Below are 26,597 nucleotides of genomic sequence, written 5' to 3'. Positions count from 1 at the left end.
CTATGTATACCAAGCCCCAAGACAAGCAAATCATGTCAAATTAGGTTGGAGGTCAGCTTTGGTTCCTTCAAACAATCTCAGCAAGTGCAAACATAGTTGACAGGTTGATCCACTTTAGTATCACTAGTACTTCTGCAATCAGTAAGTCTAAGACTGGTCTAAAGAGTGGTTAGATGACAAGTAGTAAATCGATTAAGATTATATCCCCTTCTTGACTCAATAAAAACTTTTTTTTTTTGAAAACGTTTTAAATAAGACTCATAAAGTAGATAATCGTTAGTAATCCCCCCAGACTTAAATTCCACTGTCCCAGTGTAACACAGTCGGTGGTATGAAAAACATAAAGCATAATTAAGAAAGTTAACAAGTTAGAACGATATACCAGCTCGCTGATGTCGGTGACGATCGACACAATAAAGTGACAATCGATCGTTGTAGATGAAGCGCTGTCGAACGATATCGATATGGTCTCATCAGTCGATGTGCTGAGCCATCGTTTACCTGGATCCCTTTTTTTTTTCAAAACTAAAACACAGTATCAGTAGAACCTCCCCCAGACTTAAATAACACTATAATGGTGTTATCAAGTCGGAGATTGGTGAGAAATAAACCATAAGTACTCAATTTAACAAATTAGAACGAAATACCTGACCGGAATAGATGTAGATCGATGTAAATGTGTTGTCATCGTTCGTGGCAGATTTGGTTATGTCGATCAATATCGACTTCTTCTCGTCGGTCGATATTATGGCAATCGTTTACTCAGGTCCCTATTCTAAATAGCTAATCTAAATTATAATATTAGTACGACCTCTCCCAGACGTAAACAACACTGTTACCAGTGTTATACAGTCTAAGATTGGTGGAAGAATAAATCATAAGGACAATGATTAACAAGGAAAAACAGTATACCTCACTTTGATGTGAATATTGACCAACACAGTAAAGTGGCGATCGATACTCTTGATGCTCTATCGATCAACACAATTAAGTGGCGATCGGTCGATGCTAGTAATGCTTTGTCGACCAATGCTGCGCAGTCATAGGTCGATGTTGGTAGAACAAGTTTCTTCCTTGGAACCTTCCTTTTGATTACCTGATATATAAAACACTAAAACAAACAGTAATAGATAAATATAAAACCAAATTTTTTTTTTTTTTTCGGATGAACAGTGACTCTGCTACAGTAGCGTTGCTACAGTGATTCTGCTACAGTAACTCTGCTACAATGTCGATCGATTTGCTTGCTACAATCACTACAAGAAAAAGTAGATATTGTGACAATATTTTTAGTCACAATGTTTAAACATTTCGTCACAAATTTTCTATTGTGACGAATATGTGACTGTTTCTTAAAGGTCACAATAAAGTCGTCACAAATTTAATTGAGTCACAAAAATGTCACAAGTATAGAGACGATTATAACAGTGTCAGTTTTGTTACAATTTGTTACGTGATAATAGTAGTAAAAAACGTCACAAAGAGTTACCCAAAATTACGTTAGTAAATACGACACAATTTGTAACATCATTCTTGTCACACATCCGTTACAATTTGTAACTAAATAATCACGTAAATATTTGTGGTAATTGTCAAATACTCACCGAATAATTTGGTTATTGTTGCGTGGGGTTTGTATTTTCTTTTTGAAAATATTTCTATTAAAAATTAATTAGAAAAGATAATTTAATTTAAAATTAAATAAAAATGATTATTTTATAAAAACTAAATTTAAAAAGAAAAAGAAATCGTAACTAAAATATATTTTATTGATTATCGGAACCACATATTGGTTAACTGGTTACAAAAAATTAAGCTGGTATTAGATAACCAATTATAATACAAACCAAATCAAAGAAAATTAGGGTAAGACTGGTCTCCTACACCACCTCCTTTGCCTCCATCACACTACAGCAACCAAACGGCATTGGTAGATTCTCCTTCCGCCCTTGTCTACCCCGCTGTCCTTGTATTCTCCTTTATCATTGGCACTGGCTTTTTCATATCTTCCTGATGAAAGCCTCGAACAGTGTAGTCGCCAAATCTACGACGAAGTAGTGGCTCAATCTACATCCATCGGTATCCGAAATCTAACATCAAATAAAATCAAATAAACCAATCTGGAATCTGCAAAAGTAACAAATCAAAATGGAAAAGAAATGAAACGGAGAGAGATATATAAAACTCTTGTTAATACCATTTGCATTACGTACAGATCCATATAGTCGTTGAGAGGCAGTAGGCTCATGAGTTTCTAGCTTTAATGAGGGAGAAGAACATGACTGAATCTGAAACATTATAAAGAGAGAAAGAGAAATAAAAAGATGTTCTAAGGGAGAAGAAAACGAGAGAGATATAATCAAATGGAGAACTGAAAAAAAGAAAAAGAATGAAGAGGAAAGAGTTAGTGGAGGCTACACGAAATAAAAAAGAAAGAGACAAAAGAGTAAAGTAGGGTTATGAGATAACGTATATTCTCAAAACGCAGTTACAAAAAAAGAATATTCTCAAAACGTGGGATAACTAAAAAAGTTTAATACCAACACACACAAAAAAAAAAATTGGAGCCAAAACGAGTTGTAAGTATATTCTCAAAATGAAGTAGTTTTTTTTTTTTGTTAAAACTAGATTAATTTTGTGTAAGTATATTTAATGGTAATATGTTGGTGTAATTAATGGTGTATGAATTAAATTTTATGATAATTAAAAATAAAAAATAAAACAGAATTTAGAGTTTAGGGTATATGATTTTATGCATATGTTTAAAGTTGAAGGTTTGTTATTAGGATTGTGATTTAATTTCTATGACTAAAAGTCTAAGTTCAAGAGAAGAGTTAGGATTTAGAATTTGGAGTGAGGATATATGATTTGAAGATTGTTTTAGGGTTTGGTGTTAAGATTTATTAAATATTAAAATGTTTGTTTCTAAAAAGTATATGTAAAATTTTTAATTTCTATACATATTTTAAGAAAATAAATTGTATTAAGTCTTATATGTAAATGTTTAAAATATTTTTTATATAATTAGTGAATATATTTTGGTTATTATTTATGATTTTAACTACAATGATTTAAAGTGTCGAGGGTTAACTTTTATTATTTAGGGTTTGGGGATTTCAGTTTGAGGTTTAGATATAAAGTATGAGGTTAAGGTTTTAAAGTTATAATTGAAAATTAAAAGTTTGTATGAGCGTAAAATATTAGATTAAGTATAATATAGTAATTATAATTTATTACTTAAAGCATAAGGTTTAATCTTTATAAATTTATAGCCAGGAATTTAGGGTATTGGAGTTTAGGGTATGGTGTTTGGAGTTCTCATTATAGATTTAAGATTAATGTTTGAAAATATTAAATTTTATGTGAATTTTAAAGAATATGATTTTATAATAATGACGAAATATAGTAGTATTTTATCTCCTAATTTATGACTAAATTAAAAGTCACCACCCAGTAACAAATTGAGATGATATGATTACAAACTTCAGTCACCGTGGATGACATTATGGAGGTCACAAAATTGTATCTGTTAGAGACGAGTTTTAGTCTCGATTCCGTAACATTATTTGTGACTAAACACTTCGTCACATATTTGTAACTTTTTGTAACGTTTTTTTGTTACTTATACATTCATCACAATATTGTGACAGAATATTTACGATTTTGAGACAAAAAATAATTGGTCACTCTTTCGTAAGTAAATAGTCACAATATTGTGACAAAACTTTTTGTCATAAAATTTAGTCATAATGTTCGCATTTTTTTGTAGTGAATATCGATCGATGTCCTCGCTACAGTGTCGCTCGGCACTGTTGCTACAGTGTCGGGCGTACTATTCATCTCTTTTTTTTTTTAACCTGCAATAATTAAAAACAAAAACCAGTAGTATATGAAAATAAAACCAAATGTAAAACAAACCGAATAGTGGGTTGCCTCCCACTCAGCGCTTATTTTTAGTCATTAGCTTGACTTTTGGAGGTCTGATTTAATCTGGATGAGGATGTGAACTTGCTCCAAAACAAGTTTCTGTGTCTTTCTTCCTCATTTGGTTGATGCAGTTGATGAAAGCTCTTGCAGACGCTTCCCCTTTGTCTCTCAGTTTTGGATCAGATAGCACTCTAACCTTAGCAAAAGAAGCTGGACCTCCTCTGCGGCGCACTCTACACTCAAGACTTTCCTCCTGACACTGAGAAGGGACCAGTGATAGAGAATATACATCTATATTCCTTTTCATTTTCTTCTTCCTCTTTCTAGGTCTTCCCCCAGACTTAGACTTTTCAGTCTCGTTCTGTTCTGAAATTTGGATGCTGTCGACCGATTCTAAAGGCTCTGTGTCGGTCGATTCGTGAGGCTCATTGTCGACCGATCTTGAAAGTTGAATGTCGATCGATGTTGATCCTGATTTTGCAAGCTCGCGATCTGCATATGTTAGAGGTGCTGGATCTTCAAACATCTTTATGTATGAAATCAAATCTTCACTTTTCTTCTTCTCCACAGGATCATAGAAGACATTTTCATCAACGTTAATTAGGCACATCCTATTCTTCTTAAGATCACAAACTGCTCCCACTGTAGCCATGAAGGCTCTTCCAAAAAGAAGGGAAGATGTCCTACCTGATTTGAGCTCCACGACATGAAAATCCACAAGAATAGTGCATTCTCCTATCTCCACTTTAACATTCCTGATCATGCCTGCTGAGTTTGCTTTGGAGTTATCAACGAAAGCAAAACTATCTTTTGAAGGTTCCGTCTTTAATCCTAATACTTCAGCAGTGTCTATAGCCATGATGCTCACAGCAGATCCAGTATCGCAGAAGGCATTTGACAAATCGTGGTTATTTATAGAGCATGGAATCAGAAATTTTCCAGGATCTTGTTCCTTCTTTAGAGTCCTTTTAGGCTTACGGCATACCTTGTTGAATAATCTCTCCATGTCCTTTTCTGTCTCTCTGCTCTCTCTGAAGAAATTACCAAGTCTGTACTTATAATAGGCTTCCTCAAAAGTCATACTCTTAGGAACTCTCTTCACCTTCTTGTGAAATCCATCAAGTTCATCTTTGTTAGCTTCTCTCCTCAGGTGTTTGGGAACATAGAGTTTCTTAGCTTTCGACCTCATCCCAATCTGAATCACTTCTTTTGTTGCATGCCGTTCCATGACAGGTTCATGTCCGTCCATTTGGTGTCGATCGATACCAGGTGGATGTCATCGATCGACACTCTCAACGAAAGAAGTTTCAACTAGAGCCAATTTCTTTTGGTCTGCTGCATCTGCAGGTTGATGTCTGGTCTTCTCCATTGTCTTTAAACAAACTGGCGTCTGAGATGGGTTGCGAGTTGCATTCGAACCGTGGGCATAAGGGTCTGGTAAACACACTAGATTTGTAGTGAGCCGCTGTCGATCGATGTTTTCCCGTGGAGGTCGATCGATACCGTTTTGTTTGTGTTGCTCGACGTCATATGTTTTATCATGGTACGGGATGGGAGGATGTGGGTGTTGAGCAGCGAAATCTGAGTGTCTCTGGATTTGAGCAGTACTGCATGACCCTAAAATTGGTGTCGATCGATGTTCAGCTGATGGTGTAGATCGACACAAGTACGAGTTACCAATGGACATGCAACTTTCGACTAAAAAGGCTGCTTTTTCCAACTTCTCATGTTTTACTACTTCCCCAAAGTAGTTATCCCATCTGGAATCGACATGCTGCTCTTCCCAGTCGGGATGAATAGTGTCACGATGAACAGTATCGCAATGAACAGTTTCTGGGTGAACAGTGTCGCGATGAACAGTACCGTGATGAACAGTGTCACGATGAACAGTACCGTGATGAACAGTGTCGACCGATACGGGATAAACAGTGTCGATCGATATCGGATGAACAGTACCTCGATGAACAGTACTCGCGTGAACAGTACCCGGATGAACAGTAATCGGATGAATAGTAACCGGATGAACAGTACCCGAGTGAACAGTGTCGTCCCTTTGAAGAAAATTTTCATTTTTCACAGTTTTTGCAATCTGAGAAATTTGGGTGCACGACATCTTGAAACGGGTATCGATGATGTCTATTTTTCCATTCACCTCTTTGCAGAGAGAATCCAAATGCAGATTAAGCTCCTCAGTGATCTCCTGCTGTTCTTTCAAGCGCTCCTCTAGTATAAATTTCATCTCTTCTAAATTGTACTGATCCTCATCCTGGTATATAGCATGCTCCACAAATGAGACTTCATGTACAGAACCAATCTCAGCCTCAATTATCTTGTTGTCATCCTTTACAGCTGATTTTATCCTGTGCATATCTAGATTTTTGGCACTGGTGCTGGACGCCAAACTCTCAATCAGTCTCTTAGCTTCCTCTAAGGTCCTTGTTCTAAAGTTCCCCTCGCTTGCAGTGTCCAGCATTACATGATATTGCACATCAATACCATTGCAGAACTTCATCAACAGCTGAACCTCCGTAAAACCATGATGTGGGCAGTCCCTTTGGTAGCTCCTGAACCTCTCCCAAGAGCTTCTGAAACCTTCTGTAGATCCCTGAGAGAATGTCCAAATTTTATCTCTTATTTCTTCAGTCCGTGCTTCATCAAAGAATTTTCTCAGGAATGCATTTTGGATGTCGGTTCAGGATGTAAGAGATCCTGGTGGTGGCTGCTTAAGACAAAGCGAAGCTTCTCCAACAAGTGAGTATTTGAAGAGCTTGCAAAGCAAGTAGTCCTCAGGGACTTCATCCATACAGATAAGAGAAATAAGATCCTTGAACCTTTCTAGATGGTCCATAGGATGCTCGTGAGATAATCCAGAGTAAGGTATCTGTGCCACGAGGGTGTAGTACTTTGGATTCAGCTCGAAATTATGTGTCTGGATATCTGGTAGACGAATGGCTGATCTGTTGAAATAGTATTCCTCTGGACGGTTGTAGTCAGCCAGTGTCCTTTGTCGAGCATTCTCATCTACAGGTATAGCAACTCCTGTAGCATCAATATCGGAGTTAGGTATTACAGTCCCCTGAGCATCAAGTCTCTGACCTGCTGCATTACGCAGATGACCATCCTGGTCATGCAGGTCCCCATTCTCATCCCTTTGTAGCACAAGTATCTCGCTCATGGTTGCTCGCAGATTGGTATCGACCGATGTTGCAGATGATGTGTCGATCGATTCTCTTTCACAAGTGTCGATCGATGATGTATAAGTGGTATCGATCGATGCTGCGAGTTTCTCTTTGCGGATCGAGCGTTCCAAACGTGCTGGGTCTGAGAAGAAAAGCAATTCTTTCTTGCTGGTTCTGGTACTAATTGGCATGTACCTGAAAAACAAGAAAAAAATTTCGTAAGTAACTTAAAACAGTAAATAAAACCTAGAATAAACCTATTAATCAAGTCTAATGGCGAATCCTTGCTCCCCGGCAACGGCGCCAAATTTGATATCACTCAAATTACCCTAACAAGTGATCTTACTCTCTCAAATAAGAGGTTCGATTGTAGTACTTAGGGATCGAATCCACAGAGAGCTAGGGCACACACTAAACTATAGATATTAAGGTTAAACTAGGCAAACAGTTATAAAGCAGTAAATATGAATTTTATAAATAAATGAAAGCAAAGTGAACAAGGAAGTTGTTCAGAAGGTAACTAAGAGTTGTTTGATGGAATGATGGTAGCTAGATCTAGGGTTTCTATTCAGGTTGGGATTATAATGATATAGACACTAAATTATGATATTATAGAACTCAACTATAAGAATAACATATCAACTCTCGTTGTATATGTTATCTATTACTAGATCCAATGATCTCACCTGTCGGTATGATCAATTAGAAAGTGTCGATCGGTGACTCTATAGGAGTATCGATCGATACACCTTTTGCTCCGTCGATCGATTCACCTGTCGGGATATCGATCGACACGCTTCTATTAGGCTTAATGCGCGGGTTGAATATGTGCTCACTAGGGTTTCTAAACCAGCTGTCGCTGTTATCTAGCAATCCTAGATCAGAGAAGACAAGTCAGATAAGAGACCAAGCTCTCGCTTGTGCCTAATGATTCTATGATCAAGTTCAAGTTAATTACTCAAGAACAAGCATTAAGAACAGTCTCAATGATTAATACCACAACTTAGCAATTCTATATTTGGGGCTAATCCCTTATAAGCTATCTGAACCCTAAACCTAACAGGTGGATCTACTCAGACATGATAGTTGTCACAGAAATCATAGATGAGTAGATGAAATTGCAATAGAATAGATATAAAAACCAAAGGAGTTCCAAGAGGACTCTGAAGGAGTTCCTCTCTTCTCTCCTAAACTAAGAACAATGAAAATAAGATAGCGTAGAAAGCGTAGCCGTCAACAGTGGCTTAGAAATAACATAAATAGGGTTTCTGGTCGTCAAGGGTATTTTGGTAACTTTGTGGTGACTCCTGGGTTTCACTCGGTCATTAAATATACTCAGCCCACATTCTGATGTCCCTGCCGATCGACATGCACTCTGTTGCATCGATCGACATACAATTCTCTTCTCGACAGCTTCCTCTCGCGAGGCAGACTGATCACTCTTCAGTAAAACAGGCATAACTTCTGCTACAGGATGCGGATTGACCTTAGACCGGTGGCATTGGAAAGCTAACTCAAAGGTCTATGTTATGTCAAAAGATGGGCTAAATCCAACGGTGGGAAGGTCTCCATCGAGAGCTAAACATCTGAAGCGTCTGTGCAGTCCTGCACTGCGAAAGACTCCAAAAGGCCCCAAAATCACCATATTTCTCCAAATCGTCCCTGAATCTGTAAATACTCTAAATAGACTCTAATACATAATAAATAGTATATAAAACACTTATATACCATGGGTAAAAATGGGTAAAATCCATGGTATATCAACTACCTTGCTCATTTTAGGAATTGTTATTTTTATTTCTATCATATAAACCAACGTTGCCTAGGATTGATTAGTAGATTTTATTTAATTGGTTCCCTAGGTCCTCGTGATTCGATCCCTAAGTACTACAAATGTACCTCTTATTTGAGAGAGTAAGCTCTACTGGGTAATTTGAGCACTATCAATCACAACTTCTTCTCTCTCAATCCCCGACGATTGAAATTTCTCTTTTTGCTGCTGATGGACGCGAATTCAGCGGAAGTGTTGCAAGGTATGTCACTGGGTGAGGATAAATCTATCATCATTCCTGGCGATGATGATTTTTGTGCGATGGAGAGTGGAGGACGAAGCATATTAGGGCGTCTGTTGAATCCAAAGCGCCGGAACATGGGTAGGATGCTCAGAACGATGCCAAAACTCTGGAAAGTTTATGACCCTGTGAGAGGTATTGCACTAACTAAAGAAAGATTCCATTTCATATTTGAGCTGGAGACTGATATTCAGATGGTTCTCAAGAAAAGATTCTGGACGTTTGATGATTGGGGGATGGCGATGGAACAGTGGGTTGAAACTTCTCCTCCAAACTACCTTGAGACAGCTGCAATCCGGGTGAGGCTTCGCAACCTTCGGGGTAACTATCTCACATTGAAGACTATTGATGCTATTGCTGATGGAATAGGACATGTTAAGGTCACTGAATTTGATTGGGAGAAGCCACTGCTACAGGATTACGTCAGGGTCCAAGTTGTGATAGATCTTAATCAACCTATAGGGGATAAGAAATCTGTGACACTACCAAGAGGTAGAGTTGAATATGTGGATGTGGAATATGAGAGGATCAAGAAGAAGTCTTATCATTGCCTACGCTTATCTCATGAAAAACAAAGGTGTCCTCTGCTCCAAGGATCACAAAATAAAGGGAAAGGAATAGTGATGCCTAATACTGCAGTAGCTCCGCAGGCCACTGAAACTAAACAACATCATGTTAATCTTGTTGACAAACTTATGCCGCTCCTTGCTCCATCAATACCACCGAGGTTTGAGCCTTCTTCTTTAGTGGTGGAGCCCGAAGTCTTTGAACATATGAGGATATACATGAATTGCGCTGATCCAGAAGAGAGGAGTATCAAGGAAGAACGTATGAGAAATACTCTCCAGGAATTATCGACGGATCCTATTGGACAAAGGTCTTGTCTGAAGTTGGAAGGAGCTCCAGTACTTTCGAAGGAAATGAATAAAGACAGAGGAAGGGTGTTTGATTTCAGCAGAGTGCAATATGAGGTTGCCCCTGATATGTCTGAATCATCTTCTCGCAGACTAGCTGGGAAAAAGAAGCTAATGAAAAGCAGGGAGACAACGAAAACATTGAGAAGAGTGGTAGAAGAGATGAAGGTTATATGAATAACCAAGACGATGGTTTTCGTCTGGTGGGTAAGGAAGTTGGTGGGTTTGCAATTGGCAGTGGTTTCAACAGCACAGCTTAGAGACAAACCAGAAGCACGAACTGACAAGGTAGCAGATCGTCTTGGGTCCGCAGGAATCAGAACAAGTGAAGGAGTATCCAATCAGACTCAGACAATGGGCACAGTGAGAGAGTAGCCATGTCTATGAAACGTTAAGCTCATGAGGAAGGGGAGGTTTCTTCCAAAATGTCCAAACAAGTGAAAGGGTTGATGGTTTCCCAGAAACCATCCAATCCTCAATGACGACGCTCGCTTGGAACTGTCATGGATTGAGGAGCAACCTGACAGTTTGACGCCTAGAGGAGATGTGTTGTGAGCATCTTCCAGATTTTTTATTCCTCCTAGAGACAAAAAACTCTAGTAGTTACGTTCTAAAGCTTCGTAGTTTGTTGGGTTATGACCATTGTTATCTGGTGGACCCAATGGGATTAAGTGGAGGCTTGGCGTTGTTTTGGAAAAGTAAGTATGAGGTGAATATTTTATCAGCACAGCAAGAATTATTGATACAGAGGTGAAGCTGGGTGCGGTGGTATTCTATATGTCTTTTGTCTACGCGGATCATGTTCAACATCAAAGAGCTGCGGTTTGGAATGATCTCAGAGACATTAGTTTGACCAGGAATGGAGGTTGGTTTCTGGTGGGGTATTTTAATGAGCTGATGAATAATTCAGAGAAGGTGGGAGGACCGAGAACACAAGAGAGTTCCTTTTTCGACTTTAGAGCAATGGCGAGGGAATGTATGGTGAAAGAGATCCCTAGCTCTGGAAATAGATTGTCTTGGGGTGGTGTGAGAGAAATTACCACAAACAAGCTCAAAGAAAAAGTCTGGATCCAGTGTCGTCTTGACAGAGCCTTTGGTAACGCTGAGTGGCTTAGGATTTTTCCAAAATCACATACCGTATATCTGGAGAAGAAAGCTTCTGATCATAGACCTATTTCTACGAGTATAACAGAGTCTGGTTAGCAAAAGACAGGCCTATTCATGTTTGATAAGAGATGGTGCAAGAAACGAGAGATTGCAGAAGTGATTTGAAGAGGATGGTGTAATAATTTTGCTCCAGGGCAAGGAACAGTTTCGGAGTGCATTCATTCATGTCGACAGGAATTATCAAAATGAAAGAGGTCGGCAAACGTGAACTCCAATGTGAATATCAAGAGATTGAGGCAGGAAATTGAGATGGAAGAAAATAGAACTCGGCCTGACTTGGCGAGATTACCTGTTCTTCATTTGGAGTTGGAAAAAAACATTTTCGGAAGAGGGAGATTTTTTGGAAACAGAAAAGTAAGAACTCTTGGCTGCAAGTGGGCGACGAGAACACAAAAGTCTTTCACGGTTGGTTGAGTCAAGGGGAATGAAGAATAAAATCCATTCATTGCTTGATCCAGCGGGTGTTGAACCCTTCTCTGAGGAAAATATGGGGGAAATAACAGTAAATTATTTTAAAATCTCTTTCACTCTTCTGGGGCGGCTGATTCTTCGGAGTTGTTGGAAGGAATGACCCCAAGAATTACTGATAGGATGAATAGGGGGTTGATCAAACTGGTTTCGGAGGCTGAAATAAAGAGAGCACTCAAGTCGATCAAAAGTGATAGCACTCCTGGAATTGATGGAATGACAGGCCATTTCTTTCAAAATATTTGGAGTATTGTCGGGCCTCAAGTAACTCTAGAAGTTCAGAAATTCTTTGAATCAGGGCAGCTTCATGCAGATTGGAACTTTACAGAGATTTGCTTACTCCTGAAAGTGCAGAACCCCAATCATATGAAGGATCTGCGGCCGATCACTCTCTGCTCTGTAGTGTATAAGATCGTCTCTAAGATTCTGTGAGATCGGCTAAAGATTGTGCTACCTTCCATTGTCTCTCCTGCTCAGGGAGCTTTTGTAGCAGGGCGTTTGATATCAGACAATGTTCTCATTGCGCATGAGATGGTGCATGGTCTACGTACGAACTCCCAATGTAAGTCAGAATTCATCGCAATAAAAACTGACATGTCGAGAGCATACGACCGAGTTGAGTGGGATTTCCTAGAGGCCTTGTTTCACAAAGTAGGGTTTCACCAGCAATGGATTACAAGGATTATGTGTCGTGCACTCTCAGTGTCCTTTGCAGTTTTGTTAAATGGTCAGTCTTATGGGCGTATCAAGCCAAAACGTAGGATCAGACAGGGTGATCCATTATCACCATTCATATTCATTTTCTGTGCTGAAGCTTTGGTGCATACTATGAATCAAGAAAAACAATGAGGACTGATAAGCTGTCCAGCAGTGCAACATCTATTACTTGCGAAAGACAGCTTCTTCCTCTGTCGAGCTTCTCTTGCAGAGTGTGCGGAATTTATAAGACGACTGAAGCTGTATTGTGACTTTTCCGGTCAAGTAATTAATTTCCAAAAGTCTGCAGTTATTTTTGGTGCTGGGATTGATCTGGCAATGAAGAGATTACTGGCGGAAATTTTGAGTATAGAAAATGAAGGTTGAGATGGAAAATATCTTGGTTTGCCTGAATGTTTCAGTGGATCTAAGAGGAAGTTACTAGCGTACATAAGTGAGAAGATGGGTAAAAGACTCAAAGGTTGGTTTGCCAAAAAGCTTTCCCTTGGTGGAAAGGAGGTACTCCTTAAGTCAATTGCAAGCTTCTGGTGGGATGAGTGTGATGAGAAGAGAAAGATTCACTGGATCTCATGAGATAAACTTTGCATTTCTAAAGAGAATTGTGGCCTGGGGTTTTGGGATATTGAGGATTTCAACCAAGCTCTTTTAGCGAAACAGGCCTTGAGGTTGTTAAACGAACCGAACAGCCTTATAGTGAGGATCTACAAGGGGAGGTATTACGCCAATAAGGAGTTTTTGGAGAGTGGGAGAAGTTATAGACCTTCATATGCTTGGAGAAGTATCATTTTTGGCCGAGAGTTACTTAACAAGGGGTTGATTAGGTCCATTGGTGATGGGCAAACAACTCATGTGTGGAGCCATAAATGGATCATGGAGGAGGTTCCACGCAGACCTGTGAACAAGGAGATGATGATTGATGTTAATTTTAAAGTCTTCTCCTTAAATCTGAAAGAGAAACAATGGGACAGAGACAAGCTACAAGTTCTCTTTCCTGCAAATGAGGTCAATAGGATTCTCCAAATGGATGTTTGGAATGTGGCAGACAGAGACATTTGGGCTTACTCCTCTAATGGGTCGTATACAGTGAAGAGTGGATATATGCTGGCTACAAAAGAAAAGGAAACTCACGCCGCACTTTTGAGCAATACACACCAAGGCCTTTTGGAGCTGAAGAGAACAATCTGGAATGTACCAACTATTCGGAAGATCAGAAGCTTCATGTGGAGAGCAGCTTCTGGTGCCTTAGCGGTGGCTGAAAGGTTGAATACAAGAGGTATGAACTTGGACAAGCTCTGTAGGAATGGAGCAGAGACGATACAGCATGTGCTTTCTGAATGCGAGATTACAAGGAAAATCTGGTCCTTAGCGGGGTTTCAACAGGGGCCAGTGTTACCTGACTCCAGTCTTGTTAGTTGGTTATCAAGCTATATAAAGCTAATGACAGTGGAGTCAATTCCCTTGTCTCAACGAAGAGCTATCCCGTGGCTTCTTTGGACCATATGGAAAAATCAAAATAAGGTCCTATATGAAGATTCACAAGATTCGCTTGTCTTCCAAGTTTCGCAAGCGTGTGAAGAGGCTAGAATCTGGAATGAGCTAAACCTGGAACAAAGAGACATGGAGGCTATGACGGGAGTGCTGAATGAGAACAAGAAATGGGATCCACCTGTAGTAGGTTTAACGAAGTATAATATTCACGCAAATTGGATGAATGCTAATTAAACTGCATAGCGGGGGTGCCTTCATTATTCGTGATCATAGAGGTAATGTGCTTCATCAAGCGAGAGAAGCGTTTACTTTCTCTCCCAATAGACTGACGGCTGAACTGCGTTGCTTGGAATGGGCATTACAAAGTTTAAAAGATCTTGGGTATCAGGAGGTAGTGATTGGATCTGATCTTCATGATCTCATTGAGGCTGTCATCAGACTATAAAACTGGCCTAGGTTTCGAGCAGTACTGACAAGATTAAATTCTCTATGCCTGGCCTTCTCATCAGTTGCTTTTGAAGCAGAGTCGGCATCATCAAATGTCATTGCGCGGAAGATTGCTAAGAGTGAGTTGCGGGATGGTCGGTTCCAGTCGTATTTGGCGTTAGGCTGTCCAGCTTGACTTCACCAACAGATTTTCAGAGAAGCTTCTGTTTTGCACTCGTAGATCTTTTTTCTTAAGGTTGAGTGCTTTATTTTCTCTGGTTTTTTAGTGTACACTTTTCCCTTCGGGGTTTCATCAATAACAATAGAAGTCGTTAAACATAAACATTACATCTCGACAACAGTTTAAGATTATTATTATTATTAGAAGAATGACATAGATTCTCACATATCACTGACAAATTCATTATCGTCTACCATATCCAGGATTTTAGATTTCGAATTCACCACCCTACAGTTCAATCTAATTTCTCCTTGTTTCCCTGTTAAAGGTGATAGGCTTCCCATCCTTTTCATTCCCTCCACGAACGCATTGAAAAATTTACCTTGACCATCAGCGTAGGCTCGGACTAAGGGGATCGTGTCTGAAGCATCACGGCTAGAGAACAACTCTTGGTCGCTCTGGATAAGACCTTTGTTCTCTTTCAGATTCACATAATACTTGTTATCAAAAACTGTTGGCGTACGTAAATCAAAATCTACCAAGATACTTTGGTTTCCATTACGGGGACATTGCTTTCTAAGCGTACTGAGGTATGATTTGTCAAGGGTTGGATCGGGAGAACCAGAGTTACTGAAGTTGTAAAGTCTGTCCATTATGAATCGGCATTGGTTTTTGCCAAAAGTGTGACCACCTAACCAAAGAAAATATATAGCCAGAGAGTTTGTAGTAAATACAACTATTGCTTATAAAAAAGACTTATAATGATTACGTACCAGAAAGCGCAACAAGATCAGAAGGTCGGTCAAGTCCAACATTTTTAAAGCTATCCTTGAGTTGTTTAAGGGTAAAATTTGGAGCTGGAAGATTATTATTTGCAAGATCCATAAAGCCTTTTAAACTGTCTCTTCTTCCACTTGCAACCTTCCATGAAGGACCTCCTGCCTATTATATGTCAAGTTAGAGTAAATAACTATTTTTGATCTAGAATTTTCTCATAGAAATCGTCTTTAAATAGCAAAACGAATCGAAATGTTTATTTGCAATGCATTGTTAGAAATGTATACCAGAACAACAGACTTTTGAGCTGCGATGGCGAGCAAATCAGCACATGAAACGGTTTTAGGACATGCTTTTTCCACGGCAGCCTTCATCCTATCGATTACATCGAAGCCACGAGCTGAATTTGCGTTTCCAAATGCGTCTTTCTCCGTCCTAAACGATGTTGTGTTGTCTAACAATATCGATGCATCACATCCCTTTACAAAACATTTTTTCCGTCACATTTAGTCAATTGGACCAGATATCGCTATCACTATAAACGTATCCAATAGCAGTTCAAAAAAATCCGTTTCATATCCTTTATATTGATTTATTATCATTATTACTAATGTTTTCAGTTATCCTACCTGAAACAAGAAATCTATCATCAAGAGCGATATAGCATCGGTCAACTGATGTGTCCGAAAATTGTATAAAAATAGGTTTCTCAAAGTCTATGGTTTCGAATTTTGGTGTTGGAGAGAAAAAAAACTGATGGCTGATTCGATCTCCGACAAGAAAGATATGGTATACAAGTCCATTTTGCCAAGGTTGAACATGGGTTTGCACAGTATTAAAAAATTCATCTTTGACTTTGCATTGACAACATTAAAGCCCTAACGGACGATCATAAAAGGAATAACAGGAAAAAGATGAGTGAAATGAAGAGGAACAAAATAATAGGTATACTTATTCTTTATTGTTCTTTGCCAAATTTGATAAGGAATAATTTTGCTCTATGATTCCTTAAATTAAGAAGAATGAGAAGGAATCTTTGGAAAAAAATATTCTCATAAATGATATCAAATTTGAGGAATTAGAAGAATTATGGGAAATTTTCAAAAATACCACTTTCAAGGTACCATTATTCATCTTTACCACCACTAAAGACACATTTTCAAAAATACCTAATTTATTAAAATGGTAAAGACTCTTATATCTTTGTTTTTATATGATTTTCAAAATTCTAATCCCAAATTCTAAATCCTAAACCTCTAATTCTAAACCCTAAATCCAAAATCTTCAACTCTAAACCCTAAACCCTAAACTATATACCCTAAATTCAATATCCTAAACCCTAAACCCCAAAGTCTAAACTATAAACCCTAAATCCTCAACTCTAAACCCTAAATCCTCAACTCTAAACCCTAAACTATATACCTTAAACTCTAAAACATCAAATCTAAACCCTAAATCCTAAATCTTCAAATCTAAACCCTTCATTAAAAGTAGTGGTAAAAGTGGTTAGTGTAAACATGAAAAATGGTACTATGAAAATGGTATTTTTGAGGAATTAGAAGAATTATTCATTTCCACTCATTTCTTTGTTAACAATTCTGAATCTTAAACTTAAGAAAGCACTTAGTTGATGTGGAGTTACACTAACTAATTCAAATATTTTGATTATCAAAATAATAATTTCATTATTAATATTTTCTCTGTATGTATATAATACTATTTGAATTCAGTTTTATGTGTTGCATTTATATTAATTTTCACAATGGTTCATTAAATAAACATCCTTAATAATTTATAATTATTATATTAATAGCACATATTGCTGCTTTTTCAGTTTCCTTCTTAATTTATATTTTTTTACAAATTATTAATCAAAATAACAGAAATAAAAATATCATAAAATAGAAAATGTCCTAAAATTTTGTATTTTTATTGAAAATATGTTTTATGTTATTATTTACATTATTTGTACGATTTTAATTTTATAAGTATTATTAATGAAGTAAACTAAAAGATAATTTCAGAACTAGTTTCATTTTTATTTTTTTTTGGTTTTAAGAAAATTTCGAGAGTACATATATAAAGGAAATTGCCACTAATACCATTTTTATTATACCACTTTTCAATTATACACTAACCAACTATACCACCAATTTTTAATGGTCAAAATACCATTATACCCTTAGCCTTGAGATTTGGAGAACATAAACATTAAACTTGAGATTTGGAGATTCCGACGATTCTCTCTGGCGAATCAACGATCCTGACGATTTCTCCGGCGAGATTCGACGGCTCCGGCGATTTCTCCGGTTAGATTCGATGATTTCTCCGGCTAGATTGAAGACGCTGACGTCCGACGAGATTTGACGAAAAGTACAAGCTCAAACGAACAGAAGAAGAAGATCCCTCCCCACGAACGCATAAACAAAGGTATAACGGATAGTTTTTCGTCTCTTAGCTTTGTTTCTCAAAATCGATAAGTTTCTGGGGAAGGAGACGTAGTTTTTCTCGATGAAGTTTCGAATCTCAGATTTATAAAACCTTGTAAATTTTTATCAGTGAAGAACGTAGTGCTTATGTATTATCGTTTTTTGATATGTCTTTTGGTGATCCTTCTTGTTTTGAGTTTTTCCTGTGTTGAATTTTTTTTATCCCTTCCTTGATCCCTATATTTCTTATACTCAGGTTATGATGATTGAAGTTTGTTCTGTATGTGGAGAATGGAACCTTTCAGTGGGATTTCATATTTGATGTTCAACTGGGATCTTCTATTAGTATGATTCATGAAGATATCAGCTACAAAGAGCCGTAGAAAAACTTGTCTTTGATTTTGATCATTTTATATGATGTTATAACAGTTACAATCTCATAGCTTTTGAGCCTTTTATTATTTCTTGCATCATTTCATTCTTTTATAATGCTTTACAGAGTTTATAGGTGTATATGTCACTTAAAATAACAGTTAAATCATATTATAAGTCGTTATAAATTGAGCTAATTACCTTTTGCTCGGGCTTTTTTCGGCTTCAACATCAACTCCCTTTTGATACATCATTTTATAAAAGCTTGTAAATGTAAGAGTTTATAAAATGTATAAGTGCTTATAAATAATTTTGTAAGTGCTTATAAATAATTTTATAAAACTTTTTAAATAATCTGGAGTTTGAATTTATTTATACAAACTCATTTATAAGAGTACATAATTATGTGCAAGACTATTGAGGATTAATAAGTTATTTATAAAGATTTATAAATTACGTATAATAGTTTAAAATTATTTTATAAGTGTTTCTAAATCATTTATAAATATTTATAAAATGGCTTATAAGTGTAAAATCATTAATAAATGTTTATAAAATCATCATGAAGTGCTATAAGTATCTATAATTTATAAATTAGTTTATAAACCTTAATAAATTAGTCTATAAACCTGTATATATCAGTTTACAAACTTTATAAATAGTTTTATAATCCCTTATAAATTAGTCTATAAACCTTTATAAATTAGTTTTAAGTGTTTTTATTAGTTTATAATCATTGTATAAGTCATTTATAGAATTTTATAAACCAGTTTTAAAATTCTTATAAATCAAAAGTCAATTTTTAGAAATTAATGAATTAACTGATAAAACCTTGTCAAGTTAGATAGAATTTCAACCTAAAACCTCATCATGCTTTGTGTTTGATGTTGAGAAGTTTCTTTGTCCTCATGATATTGCTGCTGCAAAAGCTGGAAGTAAACATGAAAACGATTATGTCGATTATTTATTTCTCCAATGAAAGGGGCATTCTCTCACTCATTGTGGTATAACATTATCATGTTTATAAATGTTTATAAAATTTATCGGATTTACAAGGGTTTATAAACATTGCTCTATAACACTTATTTTTCTTTTTTTCTTTATTGGTTGTATCTTTATCTAATTCTCTCAATTTTTCATCCCTCCCTTGTAGCTTCATTTGTTTTAAGTTATGTTCACTTAATCCATGTTCGAATGTTGGACGATCACTTTGTGACTGTCTGGTGGTTCTGTTCCAGCTCCATAAATCTTCGCAGGCAATGTCAAGGTTGTGCAAAACTCACTGCTATCTAACTGCAAAACAAAACAACACAAGCAGAGTGTTCATGTATTTTGACAACAGTCTTACGTATGATATAGGATAACAAAATCATGAAACACAGATTTATAAGTGGTTATAATTCGATAACAGAAAGAAGCAAGTCATTCAAATAACAAGTTCAAATCAACTTTATTTGCATTTGGATAACAGAACGAAGCAAATCCTAAAAATCAATGTTCATCACAGAAACCGTTTCTCTTAGATCGAACCATTCGAATGAAAAGTCTAAAACAATAGTCATTGATTTTTTACAGCAGAAAGAACAAAATCAACAAATTACACAGATTAGAAACATACAAGTTGTGAATCTGGAGTTGACATTTTGAAGGAATCACTCGGCGGCGGCGTGAGAGAGCGAATCCATCGACAGATGAATCTATGAATATTGACGGAGGCTAGGTTAGATCTGTAACGTCTCGACGGAAGCAACGATGAATCTCTTCGACGGAAGCAAGATGAATCTGGACAGAGGCGATGGATATCAACCGAGAACGGAGAGAAGGTCGATGAAGAAAAGGAGGAGATCGATGATTGTTGGAGATAAAGTGAGGGTAGTTTAGTCTTTTACCCATTAAAGAATGTGGTAATTTTGAAAATGTCATTTTATTAGTGGTATAGTTGAATTGTGGTACCATCAAAATGGTATTTATAAAATTTCCCCATATTTAATGTAATACTTAGTAGTTGACAAAAATGTATGATTTAGGTTTTGGTATCTTATTATATAAAGCTTGGTTCTTCAAAGTTAATAGTTAAAATGATCGCGACACATGGCAAATATATATTTAAGATTGTGACATATGTAAATCTATCTCATAATTAAAAGTATATATACTAAGATAATAACACAAACAATTTTTGTTAGAATATCTGGAGATTAAAATATATACATACTAATAAAATAGAAACAAAATTTGAATACATAATTTTAAAATTATTTTATCAGTAAAAATTAATTCCTAAAATTATTTAACAGGGAATTTTGAGAAATTTTCCTTTTTAATAATCCTAAAGAAAAGATACTTGTAAAAGATTATGTGATAGTAAGTTTTCTCTTAAAATTTGGCATGTGTGAAAATATCTCATGATTAATAAAATATATAATAAGATGATAAAAACAACTTTAAAAAAAATATTATATAATAGCATTTTCTCTATTTTTCTTTTTAAAAATTTTAAACAAAAAAAAATAGTCAAATAATTTATCTAATACTAATTTTCGTTTTCTAAAATTCTAAAGAAAATATAACTGTAAAGTAATATTTGATAGTAATTGTCCTTTTCTATAATTTTAAACATAGGAAAATTGTAAAAGTTGTGTTTAATAATAGTTTTCCTTTCTTCAAATCCGAGTCAAAAAATATTTGCGAAATAATGATTTCAAATATCTTTTGATGAATAATAAACTTTCTTACTTAAATAGTTATTATTGTTTTTAAAAATCATAAACAAAAAAAGAACTACAATAATTCACATCTATATATAAATATGTGTGTGATTAAGCATTCTTATGTTGTGTCGATTCTCATACCGCAAGACTAAAGATAATAAGAAGATAAAATAAAAATATTAAACGAGTTTTTTCTGTAAGTTCTTTCACATCTTCGCTTCTATTTTTTGTCACATATTGAGGAACAAACTAGATATCCTGATTTTTAAATTAAACTGATCTTGATCTTTAAAAAATATATATGATTGACATGATGTGTTGTACATTAGTTATTGCCACATTTATATTTAAGTTTTTGTATATGTTGTTGTATGTAAGTTAACGGGGGAAGTTAATGTGACTATTTGCGTGGTTATGCTTATGTGTGTTTGTTTTTATCAACATATAAAATTGGTTATGTTATTGTATGTCATGCTACTAAGGAATTTAAATAAAGGATAATGACTTTGTAATGTAATGTTGTAGTTTATGCTATTAAAGAATTTAAATCAAAGAGAAAGATTTTGGAATGTACAATATTATTAATAACTCGACCTAGGTAATATGATTATTGAAGTAGAAATCATAACTGATTTTTTTTTAAAAAAAAGTTATGTGGAAAACATATTTTTATTCCTAGAATAAATTTCATACCAGCGGATGTAAGATGTCATTTCAAACTAAAATAACGTTAATTTTCAATACATATTTGGTATGCGATGACACTATCAACAAGAGTTAAAAATCAAACCTTAAAAAGTTGGTCTATATTTGTCAAGTCGAGTCTTACAATTATACATCATACTATCAAAAATCAATACAACTGCATAACTTTAGATTTTTAAAACATAACGACGATAATGTACTTCAAAATTATATATATTAATTTTAATAATATATAATATATAAAAAGAGGTTAAAGTCACATCATGAATGCTAACGTAAACAAATTTAATATTTAATTTGACAATATATTTGATATTCAGCTAACTATCAATAAGACATATTGATTGATGTTGTGTACTTTTAATATTTTGAGTTGTATTGTTTTTAATTTGTCTTAAAAATATAAATAATATAGAGAGTTTCATATTTCTATATAATTCAATTAACTACAACTACTATTATTTTGAAAATAATTAAAAATAAAATATTAATGTATTATTTAAAGCACCACGATTACTGAAATTTAAAGCACCATGATTACTGAAATAGAATATCAATAAAAATTTATGTAAGAAACAAATAATTATTACTAAAATAAGACCAATATATACTGAAAAATCCAAGAACTAATATGAAAATATATTTTCATTATTTTTGTGTGTTCGTGAAATTAAGACATCAAATAAAATCCGTGCAACGCACGGACCTATATCTACTTACAAATATATGTTAGTATTTTCTTTTATTTTTTTCAAACTTAGATAAATTTTCATTTTTTGTCATTCTTTTGAACTTTTGGGTACTTTGTACTCAAAACAAACCATACCCAAAAAAATCAGATTTATCAGATTTCAAAAGTAAAAGCCCATACTGACTCAGAACAGAAAGGAATCAAACCGAAACCAAACTGAGATTCTATCGGTTCTTAAATTAATGCAAAATTTATCTACCGGAAAGATCCATAGTAGTTAAGTTTCAATTTTTAGTTTATATGAATTCAAAAATGCTCATAGCTATCTAAGATGAAGAACAAAACTATATGCAATTAGTAAAATTACAACGATTTTATTTTCGTTATATATTTTAGTTATATACTGAAAATAATTATAATTTAATTCACAGAAATAAATACAACCCAATATAACCAAAAATGAATAATCTATCTGTTTTTTTCTATTTGACATCACATGTTTAATTAATACAACAACATAAGATTATTTAATATATCATATATTTTCTTATATATAAATTACAAACAGTATAAATTGTATAAACAAATGAAAAGTAATATCTTAACCAATTATCATATTTCAGTTTTTTTTTATAAATATTGATACGGTGCATGGGTATGAGAGAGTCATCTAGTCTATATTATTAAAACTGAAGTACAAATTAAGTTTGTTTGGAAACATGAATATCAGTTTTAAAAAGGAGGTTTGTTTGGAAACATGTATTACAGATTTAAAAAATGTTTGTTTGGAAATATGTATAGCAGATTTAAAAAAGAGAGTTGTTTGGAAATATTGATAGCAAATTAATAAATAGGTTTGTTTGGAAACATGAATAAGAATATTAAAAAGGAATATAATGTTGTTTGGAAATATGGATAGCAGTATATTAAGAAAAAATATAGATTTATATTATTAAAAATTGAAAGTCTATTAAACTATGAAAAACTATCTATTTGGACTAGCTTTAAAATATACAAAAATGAGTTAATCAAATTACCTAAAATTTTTTTTTGTCTAAAATAATCATAAAAAATGTAAACTTTGTATACATATTTTAAATCAAAATAATAACTTAAATTTGATTTATATCAAAAATTGATTCAAAAATATACACATATTCAAAAATTTTATTTTACTAAAATATTTTCCAATAACCATTATTTTTTCAATATATATAAGAAAATACAATACAAAGCCCAATTTCATATACCAACTGAAATTATGGGTTTTATAGCATATTAAGCTTTAAAATATAATATCAGTGATTATTTATATAATAGTACGTATTAAATAATACTAATTATATGATGGTACATATAAAGTATGATTAATTATATGATGATATAAATATAATATATAATAGTGACTAGGGGTTGCGTTCGGGTATCCATTCGGGTTTGTTTGGGTTACGGATTTCCGGGATCAACTATTTCAGCCCCATTCGGATATTTCTAAATTTTGGTTTGGGTTCGATTCATATCTTTGCGGGTTCGGATAACCTTTTTAAATGGTTTTTTAAATTTTGAAATTCATTATATACTTTAAACTTCTCAAAATCTATAAACAAAATAATATATCACATATAAATTTGAATAACATATGTTAGAATACCTAAACTTAACATATAATTGATTTTGATTTAAATATTGGATAGAGAATCATAATTAGTTTTAGTATTTTTGGTATTTTGAGTATACTTTTAATATTTAGATATTTACTTTTGACTATTTGTATATATTTTCAAGTATTTAAACCAACTTAGAAGTACCATATATATTCTGGATATTTTTACATACATTAAATCTAAAAATAATTAATATATATAAGTATATAAATCTATTTCGGGTACATTCGGATATCAGAAATACTTCAGTTCAGATCGGATTCGGTTTTAGCTCTCTAAATACCAAAATTTTAAATAATTTGGATATTAAATCAATTTTTCTTCGGGTTTGGTATTTTTTTTTATTGGGATCAGTTCGATTTTTTGGAATCAGGTTTTTTTTCCAGCGCTAATATTGACATGAAAAACAAATAACAATATATTTTATAATTTTATAAATCATACATCCGCGCAGACGCGCGGATAAAAATCTAGTTATTATTAAAAGAGATGAACAGGGAATTAGAACACCAACAACAGGAGAATAGATGAATTGAATAGTTATTGTATTTGAATCATTGCGAAAAGAATAGAAGAAACTAAATCCATTAACTGAACAAAAGTATATGACAACATACTTTTCTTGCTTCTTTTACTTGAGTTTGAAAATAGGTAATTAATCATTTTGTATACGTGAGTATGTTGAATATATTGTATCTTACATTAACAAAGCAGTCGTGGAAGTGAAGACGAAGGATGCTTGCTGCAATACGAGGGTCTGATCTCAACGCATTGACAATGGTATTTGTTGCAATGTCAAAGACCTGAGGACATGTTTTGTCGTAAAAGGAAGGGCTTAGTTGAGCGTGAGACAATGATACGTGAATAAGAAGAAATCCCAATTTTACTAGGGTTGTCGAGTTGAATGAAGAAGAAAAAGAGGAACGCATTTTCTTCGGCCTCTAAATTAAATTACTTGGTTTGGTTTGAGTTGTGCGAATGAAGGTTCGTGATAGCGAATCCTTTTATAGACAAAATGGTTTAGTTTAGAGGCAAAGGGTAAAACGAATCTTTTTTACTTTTTTTTAACACCTTAAATAAACAATCTCTTTTACTTTTCTAAAAAGGGTCTAACTTGGAGGCTTTTCTTTTTGTCAATTATTGTGGCCATCATATACATAGTCTATTACATATATAGTCATAGAATACAATAAATTGTGTTTTGTTTAATAATTCTACGGATATTGGTCTAAATTACAGTTTATGTTTTCTTTCGGCAAACTGGTTTAAAGTTCAAGAAAATTTATTTTATCGCGTGCTTCTAGTAGAATCGTGTTATGAACTGTGTGAAATGTGGAGAGAGAATTGTGAGGAATGTTGTGTGTATTTCTCATTAGCCAACACCACATTATATAGTGGTTTGTACAAGGGTTTACAAATGCTTTACAAGGAAGTAAATCTACACATTAATACTCTTGACTACATTGATGTCATACATGAAGACTTGGTCAAGGTGATGATAATGAGGTGGACTGAGTCTTCTAATCTCGGACCGGTTTGTAGATGAACCGATATAGACCGGATGTAAACCTCCTTGCACTTCCTCTTGTACTTGTTGGACTTGTGGTTAAGTACTTGGTTATGGTCCATCCACACAATGGTTTATAACACTCCCCCTTGGATACCATAACCATATGAGTTCATAATATGCTTAATGTTGCCTCATTAAAACCTTACTAGAAAAACCCATTGGGATAAAACCATAGTTAAGGAAAAAGAGTACAACACATATTACTCCCCCTCATTTGAACATCACTTGCTGAATAGATGTTCATGGATTCTTTACTTGAACAATCTTGTATTGTTCGGACATATCATGTCTCTTAGAATCCTGATGGTACTTTAGAAAATGTACCACTTTGATATCGACCACTTTAGTACTTTAGATAAAATGTACTATTTTATACTCTGGTCGTTTTGATTATGGTCCTTGACCAAATCACTTTTATATGCCTTTCCATAATATTGGTCGGCTAGTACTTTAGATCTTTTATATAACATGGATCATCATTATATCAAGTATGAGCTACTTAGCTCTTTAGGACTTATGGACATACCTTAGCTTTATGAGTATAATATTATTTGCCATAGACAACTTTATATATAGGTCATGTCTGTTAGATCATGATCCTTATATCCATAGTTTGTCTATGATCGATCTAAGTCATTTTGCAGTCTTAGTGTGCCGGCAATTCGTACACATATATATATGGACGATTAGACTGATCTAGGCCGGACATGGTCATGACATAGAATTGATCTAGTTGATCCTCAAATTTATGTCTAATGACATCCATGATCTACAGCTTTATCATGGACAAAATCTTATAATATGGTCGGACCCGTTGGGTCGTATATGGACGCATAATGCGGTCCTACACCTTTTTGTTCAAAGATGAACTTTGATCTTATAGCTTATCTTTATGATAGCTTATTCATTCATACCACATCTTGGTTGGTTCATGCTGAGAATTTTGACCAACCATAAGTATTACCAAAATTTGGCTAATTTGTGGTGATGGTCTATAACCTTTCTAAGGTTTGATGAATAACCATTTAACCTATCTTAGGCTGGTTAGTATATCACAAGAAATTTAAAAATTCCTCTATGGACTGATTTGAATTGTTCTTATAGAACTCTTCATTTGCTTATATGTAGCAATTTAATTT

The 26,597-nt window shown here is 34.5% G+C and overlaps 2 protein-coding genes and 1 long non-coding RNA gene across 3 annotated transcripts; 1 reads left to right on the top strand and 2 right to left on the bottom strand.

The window, feature by feature from the left end:
• Positions 1-1,748: 1,748 nt before the first annotated feature.
• Positions 1,749-2,408, bottom strand: LOC130499602 (uncharacterized). Its single transcript, XR_008938498.1, has 2 exons — positions 2,198-2,408; positions 1,749-2,090 (listed from the first exon to the last, which is right to left on the bottom strand). It is a non-coding gene; the product is annotated as an uncharacterized LOC130499602 (long non-coding RNA).
• A 6,700-nt stretch (positions 2,409-9,108) lies between these two features.
• LOC108834482 (uncharacterized) lies at positions 9,109-10,269 on the top strand. Its single transcript, XM_018607819.1, has one exon. The coding sequence runs from the start codon at positions 9,109-9,111 to the stop codon at positions 10,267-10,269; it is 1,161 nt and encodes a 386-aa protein (XP_018463321.1).
• Positions 10,270-14,710: 4,441 nt separating this feature from the next.
• Positions 14,711-24,877, bottom strand: LOC108829767 (peroxidase C2). Its single transcript, XM_056994274.1, has 4 exons — positions 24,590-24,877; positions 15,604-15,795; positions 15,313-15,481; positions 14,711-15,230 (listed from the first exon to the last, which is right to left on the bottom strand). The coding sequence occupies exons 1-4, from the start codon at positions 24,815-24,817 to the stop codon at positions 14,761-14,763; spliced, it is 1,059 nt and encodes a 352-aa protein (XP_056850254.1). The 5' UTR covers positions 24,818-24,877; the 3' UTR covers positions 14,711-14,760.
• Positions 24,878-26,597: the final 1,720 nt, after the last annotated feature.

The sequence above is a fragment of the Raphanus sativus genome, chromosome 9, assembly GCF_000801105.2.
Source record: "Raphanus sativus cultivar WK10039 chromosome 9, ASM80110v3, whole genome shotgun sequence".
Lineage (NCBI taxonomy): Eukaryota > Viridiplantae > Streptophyta > Magnoliopsida > Brassicales > Brassicaceae > Raphanus > Raphanus sativus.
This window is presented reverse-complemented; position numbering and strand designations above follow the sequence as displayed.

Excerpts from the sequence above, each read along its gene's own strand:
- LOC108834482 (XM_018607819.1), top strand. The coding sequence starts at position 9,109 with ATGGACGCGAATTCAGCGGAAGTGTTGCAAGGTATGTCACTGGGTGAG.
- LOC108829767 (XM_056994274.1), bottom strand. The coding sequence starts at position 24,817 with ATGCGTTCCTCTTTTTCTTCTTCATTCAACTCGACAACCCTAGTAAAA. Across the intron at positions 15,796-24,589 it reads TCCACGACTGCTTTGTTAAT|GGATGTGATGCATCGATATT; the intron begins GTAAGATACAAT and ends TGTTTTGTAAAG. Across the intron at positions 15,482-15,603 it reads CTCAAAAGTCTGTTGTTCTG|GCAGGAGGTCCTTCATGGAA; the intron begins GTATACATTTCT and ends GACATATAATAG.